Source organism: Schistosoma haematobium, chromosome ZW (assembly GCF_000699445.3).
Source record: "Schistosoma haematobium chromosome ZW, whole genome shotgun sequence".
Taxonomy (NCBI): domain Eukaryota; kingdom Metazoa; phylum Platyhelminthes; class Trematoda; order Strigeidida; family Schistosomatidae; genus Schistosoma; species Schistosoma haematobium.
This window is the reverse complement of record NC_067195.1, coordinates 42,217,478-42,235,465: the sequence shown is the minus strand read 5'-3', so window position 1 is coordinate 42,235,465 and position 17,988 is coordinate 42,217,478. Positions and strand designations below refer to the sequence as shown.

Here is a 17,988-nt window from a genome sequence, read left to right as displayed (position 1 = left end):
AAACCGGCGTGAGAAACGATGTCTTTTCGTCATGCAATCAAGGATAAATTCTACCACCAATTAACTGTTCTTCTCCAGAATCTGCGTTCGACAGATACTGTAGTACTAGCCGGAGACTTGAATGCTCAGGTCGGGCGTCTAGGCACAGAAGAGAGTCGTTTAGGTGGCCGATGGGGACTTGTTGGTCGCAGGACAAATAACGGGGACCGTCTACTGCAACTGTGAACAGACCACAACCTGTTTCTGGCTAGCACTAACTTTCGGCACAGTCATCGCCGATGTGCCACCTGGCGTCCTCCCTCTGCATCTCAAGCCTGGACTCAGATTGATCACATCGCGATCAGCTACCGCTGGCGTGGTTGCGTACAAGACTTCCGCTCCTTTTGGAGTATCTATCTGGACTCTGACCATGCCTTGGTCTGTGCCAATCTTACCTTACTTCTCAGTGGCCAACGAAGTGACCGCCACCAACGGACGGATGTTAGCAAGCTGGTTGCAACTTCTGTTGCTAGTACGTATCGAACCGAGCTAGTTTCTAGGCTAGCTACCATTGCACCGAAAAGTATAGATGAGCGTTGGTTGCAATTACATGACGCCATGAAAATGGCGGGTACAGTCAGTCGTGGGTTCGCGAAACGTCCCACTTATAAGCACTGGGTTTCTTCAGGTTCCTTACAACTCATTGAAGCCCGTCGGTCTACTCCGAGTGACCGTGAGTTTGACCACAAACGAAGGATGTTACGTAAGGAAATTGGACAAAGCTTGCGTAAGGACCGACAAGCCTGGTGGTCGGAGCGTGCTAATGAGTTGGAAGCAGCAGCTGCATCTGGTAACTGCTGGAAGCTCTTCCAACTCATCCAAGCCACTGGCAGCTAGAAGTCTGGTGTGAGCGAAACAATCTGTGAGGATGACGGGATGCCAATCACTAACATCCATCGACGTCTTGGACGGTAGGCAGAATTTTCTGAAGGGCAGTTCAACTGGCCTGCTGCTCCGGCAACATCGGTCAGACTGTCCTGCCCTCCATGGCCGGTGACGACTGATCCACCAAATGAGGCGGAAGTCCGCAAGGAACTCCAACTCTTGAAACGCTACAAATCACCTGGACCAGATTACCTACCTCCGGCTCTTTTTAAAGATGGTTGTGACTTTCTGACTAAGGAACTGACGACGTTGTTTACAAAGGTTTGGGAACTAGAGAGTGTACCAACGTCATGGAATGAGTCGATAGTTATCCCTATCTTTAAAAAGGGTTCACGTCTTTCCGGTATTAACTATCGGGGGATAAGTCTACTTCCAATTGCGTCCAAGCTATTGGCTTCCGTCACACTTCGTAGGTTGTTCAAAACCCGAGAAAGATTGACTCGCGAGGAGCAGGCTGGGTTTCGTTCTGGTCGAGGATGTATTGATCATATCTTCACCCTCCACCAAACGTTAGAACACCGTCATACTTATCAAAGGCCAACAATCTTAGTGTTTCTTGACGTCAGGACTGCCTTCGATTCGTTGGACAGGACTGTTCTCTGGGATTGTCTATTGAAGAAGGGTGTGCCTGAGAAGTTTATTAACATCCTAAAAGCCCTATATACAAACACCTCAGGTAGAGTGAGGGCATACAGCCACCTCTCTCCATTGTTCCATTCGAGCAGTGGGGTTAGGCAGGGTTGCCCAATCTCACCATTCCTCTTCAACCTTGCTATCGATGAGATTCTGGAAACAGCTGTGATGGATGTAAGTAATGGTGGTGTGGATCTGTTGCCTGGAGAAAGACTTCTCGACTTTGAGTATGCGGATGATATTGTCTTACTGTGCGATAATGCCCAAGGCATGCAATCCGCGCTTAATCAGTTGGCAATCAGTGTCCGTAGGTATGGTATGCGCTTTGCACCTCCGAAGTGCAAAGTACTTCTACAAGACTGGCAGGATTCTAATCCTGTACTCACTGTGGATGGTGAGCAGATAGAAGTAGTCAAGAAGTTCGTGTATCTGGGTAGCTGCATAAGTGCTGGTGGTGGCGTGAGAGATGAGATCGATTCACGTATAATGAAAGCCAGGGCAGCTTAAGCCAATCTGGACCATCTTTGACGCCTTCGTGATGTCAGTCTGGCTGTAAAAGGTCGGATCTACAACGCGTCGGTGAGATCAGTTTTGCTCTATGCTTGTGAAACCTGGCCTCCTCGAGTTGAGGATGTTAGACAACTCTCTGTGTTCGATCATCACTGTCTCCCAAGGATTGCTGCCATCCAATGGCAACATCATGTTAGTAATGCAGAGGTTCGGCATCGTGTGTTCGGGCATAGAGACGATAATTCAATTGGTGTCACCATCTTGAGACATCGACTTCGGTAGCTTGGACATGTTCTACGAATATTGTCCCGGAGGATCCCTCGTCGTGCATTATTTGTCGACTCTGGGACTGGTTGGAAGAAGCGGAGAGGTGGTCAGTGTATGACATGGTGTCGTGGTATGAAAGTTGCAAAGGGCTGGCTTGTGTTGGTCCTTCACGACTCCCTGGCTGGCGTCCTAGAGATGGTGCAACACAGTGTCTAGAGACGTTATCAGATATGGCTCAGAATAGAAGCCAATGGCGATCCTGCTGTAACCTTTTACTCTCTTCATAAAAAGTGGTTGCTTCTTCCTTAACTAAAAGATTTCTTCTGTTTGTACCTTTCCCCCTCATTATTACTATTATTATTACTGCACTACCTTACACCAACCTCTTCGTTATTGTTCTCTTTTTTTTCACACTCCTTACCTTTTTTTCTTTCTCTTCGAATTCTCATTGTTTTATGTGGCGCATGTATATTTGGTGCTCTCTTGTACCAATATATGTGTTCAAATAAATAATAAATATTTCCCAGATGTAGAACTTTGGTTGTAAATGTTGACTTGAACGTATTACTGATGTTATCCGGTCTTCGTCATATGTAATATCGATGTTGGAAATTTCCTGATTTCTGCACACTTTAGACCTAAATTTTACAAGTAGCTAATTAATTCCACGGTCATGTATAACTAAAATGTATTTTGTTAAAACCCTGTTAAGCAGGGATGAATAGTGGCTAGCAGTGTGGTCCAGTAGGTGCGTTTCATCCTATTTGTGACTTGTCAGAATTGATTTTCATTTCTAGACTCGGGCGCAGTACCGTTCGCTACGAATGCCTTCGCATTATCTACTTAGCTACTGATTCCAGTCCATCTCTACTTATAATGCTTGTGACTTAATGGCAACATTGAGGCAGTCCGCACAGGACGCACATATGCCAAAAGAAACTGATCGATTTCGGTCATAAACATCAATGAGCAGACTCAAACAACCAATACAAATGAATTAAAACCCTTCGTCCAACATTTACCATTTTTATTGTGTTATTTTAGAAACATATTTCCTTAATTTTGTCGTACCCTATTTCATATAGCTGCGTTATGATTACTTAGTTAGTCATCTAGGTTACACGAGTCTTTATCACAGTAAAATTAGTTGTTTGTCGAAATATATTTTCTTATCCTTCAAATAAGATTCGCCAGGTACTAGGGGATTTAGTTTGAGTTAAATCCTCAAACATTCGTTTACTTTCTAGTTATTTCAAAGGTATTTAGTGTGTTTATTTTGCGAAACGTTATTGAAATATGGCTTGTTTGTTTATTTGATTTGATTTTCTTCATCTATTTAGTTAATCAAGATGAACTACTCTGGTCATTATTCTTACTCTTGAAAGTATTTTCAAACAAATTTGTTTATGAATTTCTTACGAGACTTCAAGAATTCGCTTTTGCACTGTACTTGGATATTGTTTAGTAATGTGTAAAGTATGACACAACTTAATTTGTTTACAATAGTTTTACAGGCTTCTAATGAATGTGATATTTATTTAAGAGTATATTTATCTGTATTATTTGTGTCTATCGATTGTAAAATGTATATACTATTCTGTCTTGAAGTTTTAAATCTTTGTTTAAAATGTCCACCATTTTGCAGGCATTGAGTGGTCCAACACTGAAATCTATCTCTGGTTCTGGCCTTATACAACAACCGCATACTGTGGAAGATCTATTTCGGTTATGCACCCGACTTGTACAACACTGTGCAGCTGTTTTTCTCACCAGTAGCAGGATCAATTTGAATGAACTCTGCAATACCGCTGTCTCTTCTCTAAATCTGTGTTGTACCGGCCCTGGTGCTGGTTCGTCTAGTGATGATACACCGGATCCAAACTCATCTAATAATGATGAATCGAGTTCATCGTCAGCTTCTACCAGCGCATCAGCTGCAGCTGCTCGATTTTTCATCGAACTTATCATTTTTACGAACGAGGCATGTGAGGAGACACCAATGCAGGTTGTACAGATTTTGGAGTCTGGTAGACATCTTCCTACTCCCTCTTGCCAGTCAGCTCTAGCTGCTCAAAATGTTATTGTGTGGTTAACTTACTCCAGGCCTACGCAGCCTACTGATCCTAGTAATATGAATAGTTGTTGCGGCGGACAACGGTTAGTTTCAGCATTATTGCAAGCATGTTGTCTTGGATTAATGGATGAAAGATTTCCCGAGATGGCGGATATTTTATATCACCTTAAGGTCATGATTAATCAAGAAGTAAGTATCTACCTTTGGTAGAGCTTCTATGTGTTGTCTTATTCGATACGTAGCATAGTTTTTGCAAATTAAATCAGTACCTTAAAGTTTTTGTCATTTTGAACTCTTTGGTTTTCTCCAACGAATTTTTTTCTCCTTATTATGCGTGTTTACTACGGTGTCTTGAAGAATGAACTCAGTGCTTCAATATGACTACATCTGAACATCGTTAAGTCTACCTAACTATTTAATTTACCCATCCTCATCCAAGTTTGGTTTTGTTGGATTTGTTATTTCTCATCCCCACGTGCATACTAGATAATCACGAAAGCTAATGCTAACATTATTGAAAAACGTAATTAAATAAAAACAAAAGAAAGGTAGATAATCGGCAAACATCATGTATAATTGTTTAATTCTTCTATTGGGAAATGTCCCCGTTGAAATTTACTGAGTATTATGAATTTATAGTTAACGGACTTATTTTAGCATCTTTCTTAGGTTTTGCTTGTTGAACGATGCATTTGGTTTTTATTTTGTCAAATCTTTCAAATTATGCGATCTTAACAAAAGACCGACCAGGAATAAGTCACTTCTAAAAAAGTTGATCACAATTCAGTATTTCCAATTCCAATGCTATATTTTCATATCCGTATTCATATATAGATGTTTCTTAACTGGCTAAAGAACGCAGTAGCCAATTTGTCAACTATGCGCACTGATGGTTTAGTCCAAGCTACACAAGACCAAATTACCGATTTTCAAGATGTTGTTATGAAGTGAGTCTACTTGTGTAAACAATTTTCAATCCTAGTTCTACAATTTTGGTTTTTTTTTTCTACTCATTGTTGTCTATGTTCATACATATAATAACGGTTAGTGTAATACTTTTTATCAAACTAAAATTAATATTCCCTTCTTAAATTATCTCGTATAAAATGCACTGTATTAGCTAATTTTACATCAGTATGTATCGTAATTGTCCGTGTATGTAAAAATTGCGAATGTTTCCCATTTAATTACTGTGCGAACTAACCTTTTAAATCTTATTAACTGCTTCTCACTTGTTTCGTATTTCTGAGGTACGCCATTCAATGACAGACACTGCCACAGCACCTCTCGCTTCACAGAGTCAAATGCCGCTTCTAAGTCAAGAAAGACCACCATTGTCGGACGCCGATAAGTATGCCTGTGTTCGAGAACCTGATGAATGGTGACTATTTGATCGATGCGACCACGACCAGATCTGAAGCCAGCCTGATTTTCTCGTGTTTGCAGTTCACGAGTCTTAGTTAGGCGTCCGATCATTATCGAGGCTAGTATTTCAGATGCTATATTAGTTAAACTAATCCCTCTATGGTTGTCACAGGATGATTTTGACCCTTTCTTATATATTGGGACGATAAGTGAATGTGACCAGTTAGATGGAATAACGTCTAACTCCCAGATTTTAGCTAAAATATTAGTCAACCTAATCGCTAAAATTGGACCACCATCCTTAAAGACCTCTGGAGCTAATCCATCTGGACCAGCTGCCCTTCCTCGTTTCAGATTAACCATAGCCTCTTGAACTTCAGCTAGAGTTGGGGGACCTACTTCAATGTTCCATTCACACTGTCTGGGAATGGAGGGTAGTTGTAGAGTAGCTGAAGGCCAGCTGAACTGTTCTCTAAAATGTCCCGCCCACCGTTCTAAACGTCTGGACTGGGAGCAGATGAGAGTGTCGTCTTTTTCCGAAATAGTCTGACTTACACTTGACTTATTAGTCTGTAGAGCTGTCTTGTGTTCCCTATAGCCGCCGCCTTTTCCATCTCTTTTGCTTTCGTTGCCCACCACTGCTCACGGTCGTTCCTTATACTTTTGCTTAATCTAGATCTGACTTGTTTTCGCTCTTCATCGTGTTCAGAGTCTGATGGGATGAGTTTACGGGAACCCATCAGTGCAATAGACCTTGAAGAAATCCATTGGTTCTTTGTAACCCTGTGGTTTAAATCACTAATAGATGTCACTGCTGTTTCCACAGCTGCTTGTATATCTTTCGAAGCAACACCTGAGTCAGCCTCGAATGTGACCGTGAGTCCGGAAACTGCGTCTGCCAAAACTTTTTGAACCTCAACCTCAACATCTATGGCAGCTACAAGCACCTCCTCTTGTTTTGCATGCGAATCAATCAATCTTGAGAGGGCATCTACCTGTCCAAAATCTGTTGTCGGTTGATACTTTATCTTGAAATCATAGCCCAACAGTGTAGTTGCACATCGCTGTAGACGGTTTGCTGTATATACAGGGATAACTTTTTTGGATCCAAAAACTATCAGTAGCGGTTTATGGTCTGTTAGTAAGGTGAAATGTCTGCCAAACAGCATGTTGTGGAACTTTTTTTACAGCAAATATAATGGAGAGGGCTTCTTTCTCTATCTGACTGTAGTTCCTTTCAGTCATAGACGGCCATCTTGCAGCGTGGGCGATCGCCTTCTCAGACCCGTCAGGGTAGGTTTGTGAAATTACTGCTGCTACTATAATTGGAAGATCTGGATCATAGTGTGTAAGTAGATGGTTTGATGATATGAGCTGCTTTGCTTTCAGGAATGCTTCTTGGCATTCAGTTGACCAGAACCATTTGGTATCCTTTTTCAATAAGATATTAAGAGGAGCACGAAGGCGATGCAGATCTGGAAGAAAAACGCCATAATGACTAACCATTCCCAAGAAAGAACGTAAAGTTGATACATCCGTCGGTGGAGGCATGGACTTGATAGCGTCGACGTTTTCAGGATCAGGTTTTCTTCCGTTTTTATCGATTATGAATTCCAAATAACGGACTTGCTTCATGTAAAAATGACATTTTTAGCACGTAATCTGAACCCATAATCTGCTATGCGCCTGAGAACCGTGTCCACCTTATTCTCTAAATCAGCATAGTCTGTACCCATGATCAGTATGTCATCGAGATAGGCTGCGGTACCAGGAATATCTTGTAACATAGTATCCATAGCTTGTTAGAAGATTGGAGGGGTGGTCTTTACTCCAAAAGGAAGTCTGTTATATCAGAACAACCGTTAATGAGTGTTTATTGTCAAGTATTGCTTACACTCTTCCGCTACTGGAATCTGTAGATAAGCTTCTGATAGGTCTAATTTTGCAAAATACTTACCCCCATTCAGTTTCGCAAATAAATCATCTGGTACCGGCAAAGGGTATTGATGGGCTTCAATTGATTCGTTTAATCCAGTCGAATAATCTGCGCACAGCCGGATACTTCCATTTGGCTTTTTGACAATCACAAATGGTGCTGCCCAATCAGAAAAGTTTACTGGTTCTATTATTCCACTTCTTTGCCGACGCTCTAATTCTTGTTCAACAATAGGCAGCGCTGTATAGGGTACCGGACGTTTTGTTCTGAAGACGGGGGTGACTCCCGGTTTAAGAATCAGTAGTACTTTTACCTTTTTGCACTCCCCCAGCTCTTCCGTAAACACTTGACTATGTCTTTCCAACACAACACCCTTCAGATCCTTTTCCGCTGGTTTATTGGTTCTCATGGCGCTGCATATGTGGTTAATGGAGTGATTTGCTAATTGTAGTGTTTCTGTCAGGTCTAGACCCAGCAAATTTAGTCCTGGGTTCTCTGTGAGATATAACGTAGCATCCGTCTTCGCGTTTCCGTTTGAAACAGTACAACAAACCTCTCCAACAATATTTAATTTCCCTCTAGATGCACTATGAACTAACTGGGTTGTTGGGAGCACCTGTGGTTTTCCGATAAGATTCCAGGTTCTTCGACTAATAAGTGTGATATCGGAATCAGTGTTGAGCTGCAGGCGGGCGCGCTTTTTATTTATATCTAGGTTTACATACTTTCGTTGGCGGTAAATTTTTGCATGACTATGTGATACCAATATTTTGTTGGTTAGAGCAGTATATCTGTATTTCTTGGAGTATGATTTCGAAGAATGTCATTTATGGGTTCTTTTCCTGAAGCGGTTTCCTTTATGGCCTTTCCGATGACATTTGCTACAAAAATGTTCTTTATATGGGCAGAACCTGTTATAATGCCAACCTCCACATAACCAACATGGAGATGAGGGCTGATTATCTGTGTGCGATAATTTTCTTGAACAAGAATATTTCTTTCCGCTTACAGCATGAAAGTATGGCAACTGGCCATTATTTTCGACCATGGAAGTGTCATGTTTTAAGTTTACCAATCTCTGGCACTCTGTGGTTACTTCCTGTAGTGTTATATTCGGACATTGTTCAATTTTACTCAGAATTCTGGTTCTAATATCAGCATCTTCGGGAGATTAGAGGCTGCACACGAACACGAGACACTTAAACTGATCTTCTGTCATTGCTGATAGTTTGAAGCGCTCACATTCACGGTTACTAAACCCGCATGCTTCACCCAGTCATCATCACCTGCTTTTGTTATATTGAGACTTTGATAACGAATATTAAACAAGGATGACTGTTCAGCAAAGATTTGCGACAAAATTTCAATCGTTATACAATAAACAGGGCACACAGGTTCACAAGTTATAACACACAGCTGCTTGTATATCTTTCGAAGCAACATTTGGGTCCGTCTCGTTTTCAGTTGTTCCTAGAGCCTACTTTTAGTTTTCTCTTTACTCGGTTCAATTCTAATGGGTCTATTTGAGTCCATCGTTGGCTTGGTGCAGGGGGTCGCCATGTTAGACGATATCTCTACTTATGCTTAAAATTAGTGTTTGCTAAAAATAAACGTTTGTCTGAGCACAGTTACAGCAGACGATCACCATTATCTGTTCGCTGTGCCGGAATACCAAAATACCCACCTAAATGCCTTTCTGTTTGGTTTAAGCAACCTACTTGGGCATTAAAGTCGCCTGCTACGAGTACTATGTCTGAACGTTTAGCTTTCTGTAAAATTCATCTTTCACTTCATCCGAGCTGCAGTCAGTGGGAGCGTAGGCAGAAACGACAAAAAGGTAACGACGTATGTCCCTGTCCTTTCGAGTTCTTACGGAGCCGTTTAGCCTAACAGCACTTAGACGCTGTTAACGGGGATCCACGTTTATAGTGCTTGTTCTGTCCTCATGCTTAGCGCTATGCCTACACCTGTCAGTCCACGAGGACTAGCCATCGGGTCGCCAGATACACGGAGGGTGTATCTCGTCGGCTCTCCGTTTTGCCGAGGTGAGGTCAAGTGAATGACTACACTAGGATCCCGTATGCGTGTTTCGGAGACAGCATACATCGATGGTACGAGATTCTGGAGTTTTTATACAAGGAGGCCTGCTGACCGATTTGACATAGTGTGCGTACGTTGAAGACTGCAATGTGTAGTTTGGAGCGAGGTTTCAGTAGACCTGAGACAGTGTTTTGAGCACTAGAATCATTGGCTATGGTGACACTTGAGGAGGAAGCCGAAACAGGAAGTTTAGAGTTGAAAGTCGATGTAGGGGGAATAATAGGAATTCAAGAGGACGTTTGATTATGAATACAGTAGTCCTGAGTGCTGTTAGAGATATGAGGGCGTTTATCACTTCCCCGTTGCCCACACCGTGGAAGGGTTCTTCTGGAGGTACCTGAAAAGGAAATTGGATTAGAGGTGGTCATTATTGACCTGAGAACGTGACTGCAGTGCCCAAGGGACAGCTGCTTGAGGTCGGTCACACACGATCTTTTTGTGGGTAATTTTCGTGTTAGCTCCGTACTTGTTGAGACCTTACCGCCGTAGACGGATATCCGTGGTATAAAGTGGTGTGACATTTTTAGGGTCGACCTTCCCTAACCCCACCCCTCCTTGTGGGAAGGCAGCATCGCTGTCATGCTGGTTGTCTGAAGGAAACACCTCACTGCCATCACACCTCTGTATAGTCAGCAATACGACTTCGCCTTCGGTTTGTTGCTTTTAGTCTTACCACTCTTCAACTGACCTGTGTGGCATGGTAGGACCTTGAGGAACGGTTGTTCCAGCCAGTATAGCTCGGTTGCTTCATCACGATGCGCACGCCTGACTGCCACTTCAAGGTAGCAACAACGGCCGGGCTTGACGTTTTTGACCTATTTCATGTACGCCCAGAAAGATTTGGTTTTCTTTTGTAATCTCCAGTATGGAATATCATGAGAATTTATTGTAAAGAAGATTCCTGGTTCATATATTAGCGTTTTATTCTGTAAAATATTCTCGTCTGTGATACTAATATTCAGATACCCAGAGGTTTTTGAATGTTAACAGATAGTTAGGTAGTATCTAATAGACTGATGAGATGCAATTCTGATTATGAAAAAAAACCTGATTAGTAGGTATTTATACGGGTTGGATTATCGTTTCTTTAAGACAAATTTGCTCTTGACAAGTAAAACTTTTCAACAAAGATATTTAAATTAGTTGGCTTAAATAACAAATCCAACTGCATTCTTTCAACTCCCTACATATAATGAAATGGATATTATATATATAATATTTAATGCGCTGCTGAAAGCCGTTGTTGTATACTTTAATTTGTTCCTAGACTTGAATTCTTGCATATCGATTTTAGCAATATACATGACCACTTTTATAATCTCATTTCTTATTCTTTTTCAGTTCATCCCGGAGTTCAACGATCGTACATGCACTTGACTCATTTTCAAGATTGTTCCGATGAATTATGCTCCCTGTATACAATTTTCAGTGTATAAAAAGTATTCATCTCTCACTTTGCACTATTTTAAAACAAGCTTCTACCTTTATTCTAGATATCTTTGTTGTTATGAGCAATTTTAACCAATGTATTTTAAAACCTTATATATAGCCACATTTCGAGAATTTTTCCAATCTCCTTGAACCTACTCTTTTTATCCTTAACTATATGCAGAATCCAGTCAATTTGGTTATAGTAAATGAGCTATTTAAAATCAAAGAGAACATTTTAATCCGGGTATTCAGCTTTATTACCATTATTACTGACTTAGATTTCACAGATTATCAAACCTTATGAACGGCTTAATAATTTTCCATAGCATGGCGATATTGGGAGTAAATAATAATGTTTGTTTCACCAGGCTTTACAGATCGATCTTTGAAACTAAAATATAGTGAAGGAGAAATCTTAACGATATCTGGTCAATTGATATACATGTTTAGAAGCACATCATGTCCTACTCATAATATTGAAGCTTTATTTTTGTGGACGTAAGTGTACCACTGCCAAGCTTTTAACTCAAAACAGTTTTTCCTTAGGAATGTGAATGTTTCATTGGGGTAACATATTGCAATTAATCGATGTCTTATATCTGTGTTCTATTCAGTTTTTACTATTACGAATAGAATCTTGTTCGAGCCGCTCTTTAATCGTCATTGACTCTTCCTTGACAAGAAGTACTGGATTCTTTTTGGAGTACATACTACAATCAATGCTATCAACATATTTATTCGAAATGTTTCCCTTAGGTTAAGGTTACCCAACAAAATATTATGTGGTGCTATAAAAAAACCTAGTAGTTCTGGATAAACTTCTGTTACTCAGTATGTAAACGACACAATAACAGTATCCACTACAGTATATTTGTGTTCTCCAACAATCTGTTAACAACTGAGAAAACAAAACACTCGGAACAATAAATGACATGTCATTAAATGTGGTAGGAACTTCAAGGGTATTAAGACGCCAAGTCTAACATTACACATGGTTTAAAAAATTTAAAGCAGCGGCTTAAAAATCCATTTTGACTATTGTGGTTGGATCGACGACTGTTACATTATCTGCATGAAACAGCGCGTTAATTTTATTCTGACATTTAATCCCCCTTTCACATATTCAGCCATCATCAACACGACCTAGTACAGCATAATCTACTTAATACGAAAAGCAGGAAAAACGAGTATAATTCAGTATCTTTGAGAACAACATCAACCAGTAAGCATAGCGTTATCTTTAACGATAAGTACATTTCAATAATTTCTTACATCTTTGTTTACCGAAAAATTAACTTGGGTGACTGATATTTCAACATGCATAACGCTACATCACGACTTTACCAATAATTTTACAATTTGTGAAGTGTTTCAAGATATTGTGATGATAATGATCAGGTTTTTTTAATCTAACTAGAGTACGTTGGATATTTGAAAGTCATTTTACTAATACTCTGCTCGTGGTTATATGCATTATTGTCGATCGTTAGTTTTGAACACTCATTAAGGAAGAATGAATGAGAACTACTTCACATATTATAATTAGCTTACTGCACATTTGCGAACAGTTAATTGTCTTTAATAAACATATCTTTCGTTATATCCTAATGAGTAAAAAACTGTATTCCTGACGTTTTGTGACTTAATGTAAGCCGCTCCTTCAAAGTGAATACTCGGGATGCGACAAAAAGTATTAAAACATAATTGTATGAACGAAGAATATTATTTTCAATAATTTCTCATCAGGTTCTACAATTATAAATTCAAATTAATAATCCATAAAATTGGCCAGATTTAAGACAGAGTACATCATTTGGAAGTTGTAATATGTGAATTAAGAATTGTTGTTTGTTATAAAATCATATCGTCAATGTTGGGGCTGTTTAATATAAAGTGTTAACTTGAATCAGTTTATAAGCGAAATGAAATTGTGCGATAAATGATCAGAATAAATATGGTCAACATGGGATGAGAGAGAAAATAATGGAATAAAAATGGGAGATTACGTAATATGTAGAATAATATGAATGAGGTCAGATAGTGGATTTAGGGGTGGATATTGAATAAATTCTTCAAAAGGTTATCAAATGTAAAGATAATGATAATAATAATAACAATAGCAATAATAAGTTCAGGACATAAAATGAACATGAATCAGATTACGTCACCATATTATAAAATTAATAATTAACTAGTTGGCCAGGGTAAAAGGAGTGGCTGAACATCTTTTGGATGAAAAGCTCTGGTTCTTTATCCGAATAGCAATTGATTCAGCCGTCTGTAGGATCCGCGGTCTGACGGAATCAGGTAGACTGCTGTTAACACGACCGATTATTGCTAAAGATTGCTCCATGTTGGCTGTATGTTCTGCTTGAACTAGATGGTCTAAGATGTAGCGGTTAACAGTTCTGACTACCTCTGCTTAACCACACGGAGAGGTGCTCACGAGCCCGGATGTACAAATTCCCAGAACATCTGCCAATATAACTTGCTCCACAGGAGCATTTGAATTGATAGATACAGGAGGTGGTTAGTCTAGGTAAATTATCTTTCAACCTCGGAGTGATTATTGGTCGTGTGGAGAATACTAGTTGTAGTTTACCCGCATTAAAAGTCCTTTGAATTGATCTGCTTAACTTAATTCTTAGCATTTCACTTGGTGCATCGCCTCTGAATTGTAAGCGTATATACAGAGGCTTTTTATTTACAGTTGGGCATTCTCTATGCTGTCTTTTACTGGCTGTTTTTATTTATAAATTTCTCGGGATATCCATTTTCCTTCAGATTATGTATAATGACTTTGTTTCATATTCAATCGTATCCACAGAGTATATAGTCTTGATTCTATGATGTAGTGTCTTAATAGGGCTCCTTTTGTGTTGTAGAGGGACAAAACTAAGAGTCCGTACATTGACCCGTCCAGGTGATTTTCCTGTTTATGTTTCTTTTTAGCGACCCCTCCCTGTATGTAGAGCATCTAGAAAGGCCATTCTACCCCCATTTCCTTTCTCCTATGTGAATTTTATGGACGAGTGAACTGTATTGAAACGCTCGAGTGTTTCTAGGATGTTCGTCCGGTTATTGCAAAGGATAAATGTATCATCCATATATCGGCAGTAGGATGAAAACTTATTGACCTCTTGTGTTAGTGGGTCGTTTTCCAATTTAGAGAGGAGAATGTCTGCCAATACGCAGGACCCAAGGGTGAACCCATCGCGACACCATATATTTGTCTGTAGGTCTCACCATTGAATTTGAAATGTACATTCATAGTACATTTTAGTAATAATTCTTTGATGATCTCCACAGGGATTGTTGTTTCCAGTTCCTGTTCTCTAAGTTGTTCACAAATATATTCTACAGTTCCTCTGAGTGGGACATTTGTGAACAACGATGCTACGTCAAAGGACATCATCGTTTGGTCTTTCGTGTTTATGTTTTTAATCTTGTCAACGAATTGTAATACATCCTTAATACTATGTTTCATCAGGCGTTTATGGATTGGTTTCAAAACGGTTACTAACCACTTTGCTACAATATGATATGGATAATCGTACTTGTCCAAAATTGACCTTAATGGGATATTCGGTTTATGTATTTTGGCAGCCCGTATAACCTAGGTAAATGCGTACCTATCGGCTTAATTATTTCGTACGTCTGTTGGAATCATCTGTTGATCTCTCAGCTTTTTTAAAGATCTGGTCAGTTCATTCTCTATCTTATTATTGACATCTTTTTGGCTATTCAGTTTCTGAAGTTTTTGAGGATCATACAGGACGCTATTCATCTTTTTTGTTAAGACAGTTCCTGTTCATTTACCGGGTTTTGTGATAATCAGATTCTCGTCACCGATAAGTTCATTTACGGTCTCCCTGTTTCTTAGAATACTTCAGTAGTTATATCTACTATTCTTAAACTGATAGCAGCAGTCAACTAGGTTTGATTTGAAACGTTCAAGTTCCTGATCATAGGTCGGAACTAGATCTGTCTGACGATTTAGGTTTTCAAACTGGATGTCCGTATCGATTTGATTTACACGGTTTCGTGTATCACAGAATTTTAGACCAAGTGTTAATACTTCAAGTTTTTCTTTATTTAATTCAGTACCGGAAATATTATGCACATACTTTTTTTATTTAATCGGAAATTTATTTTCAACTGGTTGATTTTCTAGGCTTTTGAGAAGTTGGATATGTTTCTTGTTTGAACCTTTCTTTTTTATTTTTGTGACGTACTCCATAAACTGGGACTTAAGGTCTTCTGTTAATTCATCAACTACAAATCGTCTGCGAGCGATACTAACTTCTATATCTGTCAAGTCATTATTCAATGTGTCAATTTTATTAAGTGCATAGCGTTTTAATGTTTTTCTATTTGGATGAACGTGATTACGGCGTAATGACTTATAGAACAGTTTCGAATAATGACATGATTCGATACAGTTTTTTATAAATACCAATAATGTTTCCGTTTCTGTGAACTTTGCGTTATACTTCAGGAACTTATTGAGTGCCCTCAACGCAATGGGTTGATCACAAGATTTTAATCGCTGAAAAATTCTAATTATATTAAAACACAATTGTATGAACGAAGAATATTCTTTTCAATAATTCCTCATCAGGCTCTACAATTATAAATTCAAATTAATAATCCATAAAATTGGCCAGATTTAAGACAGAGTACATCATTTATCGCACAATTTCATTTCGCTTATAAACTGATTCAAGTTAACACTTTATATTAAACAGCCCCAACATTGACGATATGATTTTATAACAAACAACAATTCTTAATTCACATATTACAACTTCCAAATGATGTACTCTGTCTTAAATCTGGCCAATTTTATGGATTATTAATTTGAATTTATAATTGTAGAACCTGATGAGAAATTATTGAAAAGAATATTCTTCGTTCATACAATTGTGTTTTAATATAATGGGAATTTTTTAGCGAACAAAAAGTATATTTATTATTAGCTTTCTGCCTAATGCTCAATTTGTTTGGATCAGTTAGATGTTTTCTTCATTTCAGTTTTTATGCCATCCAAATGGATTCAATTCATTTGGCTTGAACGGGAAGAATGGTCGAGCCAATTCTACAAATACGCTATATACTTGAATCAAGTCAAGTAGTTGAATCACATTCACGAGTCGTGATAATAAACATCCGTAGGATATTTTACGAAATAGTCTTCAGGGTGGGTTATATGACATGGTTCCGGTTTAGAAGCAATTTGTCTCACTACAAATATTACTAGAGTGTATTTCTAAGGTTCACCATCCAGGTAATATAAATCCCGGAACAAGAAAGGTTTGAGAAATTGTTAGAGATGAGCTGCTGAGTGAAATAAAAAATGGGATTCGTCTAAGAAAGCGTACGAAATCGAATATTCGCCAGTTGCGTCTTCAAAACAAGGGAGCATTCGAGTAGGTTAAATGATGGTTGCAAAATCATGCCGCCAGATCATTGAAGCATGTTACGGGATTATTTATTTGAACACAAATATTGGTACAAAAAGGTAGCGAATATATATGTGCCATAAGTCCCTTAATTTGTGTGTGGGCTGTGATACTGTTCGGGTGCCTAAGTCGAAGCAGGTATTTTTTGATTACTCGTGGCAAAGCAGTATGATACAGAGATACATTATTCACAGTCTTGTATTTCTCACTGCGTCTAACCTCATCGGTCTTTTCCTGTTGTACAAGTACTATATAGCAGTTCGTTTCGCAGTCATAACATTGGAACTAGTAACAGTAACAGGATTTTGTTAGGTTATTATATATTGTAAGAGGCATCCTTTTTTGCTACAGTTCGTTTAACTAGATCAGAAATTAATTTGTAAGAGCATTATCTTGGAACATTTTATCGACATTTTAAAGAATCTGGAAATGTTCATAACCAAACATTGGATATAAACACACTGGTCATTCAAATGAACTAGATCAACTTCAAACTTTGAGCAATCTAAACGTTCGAATATTTACCAACTACGAAGAAATTCTGACTAATTTCTCAATTATTACAGTACATTATATTCCCTCATAAGAATTTTCGACTACGTCGAGAGCTTTTTGTTGCGTAATAATTCTTCCAGAATGTTGATATTCCCATGTTACGGCAACACACTTATTACTACTCATGATGATAGCTAGAGAACTTAGATGCTTCGTAATTGTTTGCCGTAGTGTGGATGTGTTTATTGTTTAGTTTCTTCTAAATCTTTTCTTAATCTACTTTTAGTTTCTAGGCTTCTTAATTTTATTCGTTTTTGTACTTTACTTTTAAAATTTTGGTCTTTGTAATAAAATATCGACAGGTAATGTTAGTTACTTTGATTTGATGCGTGACAAATGGAACATAAGAACGTTAGTGCAGCGCTCAGGAGTTTTTTTTAACCACCTAACCAAACCTGTTGTATGAGACGCGTTTTCGATATTCAGATAAAATATCTTTAGATAGATGTAAAAAGTAAGTTTACACTTCAGACGAATTACCAGATCACATCAGTTGAATAGCCAATCTAAATCACTTCTTTTAAAATCTTCGGACGCATATATTGCTAACTGTGAAGAACACAAATAGAGAAATAATACTACTTAAATGAACATAGATTCGAATAACTCGCACTAATGCAATCGCGACAGAAAAATTAGACGTAATGAAGCTCTTAACCTGCAAAGTTTGCAAGCAACCAGTGAAACGATGCTATTAAACCTACATCAATAGGTTGGAATATAAGCATTTG

General features: G+C 38.7%; 1 protein-coding gene across 1 annotated transcript in view; it reads left to right on the top strand.

The window, feature by feature from the left end:
• The window catches only part of TNPO3 (Transportin-3), a 38,107-nt gene extending 26,507 nt beyond the window's left edge, over positions 1-11,600 (top strand). Inside the window, exons 14-16 of the mRNA XM_051211435.1 lie at positions 3,980-4,597; positions 5,243-5,355; positions 11,151-11,600. Coding sequence (XP_051071498.1) covers positions 3,980-4,597; positions 5,243-5,355; positions 11,151-11,211 — 792 coding nt within the window. The 3' untranslated portion in view covers positions 11,212-11,600. The remainder of the gene's footprint in view (positions 1-3,979; positions 4,598-5,242; positions 5,356-11,150) is intronic.
• Positions 11,601-17,988: the final 6,388 nt, after the last annotated feature.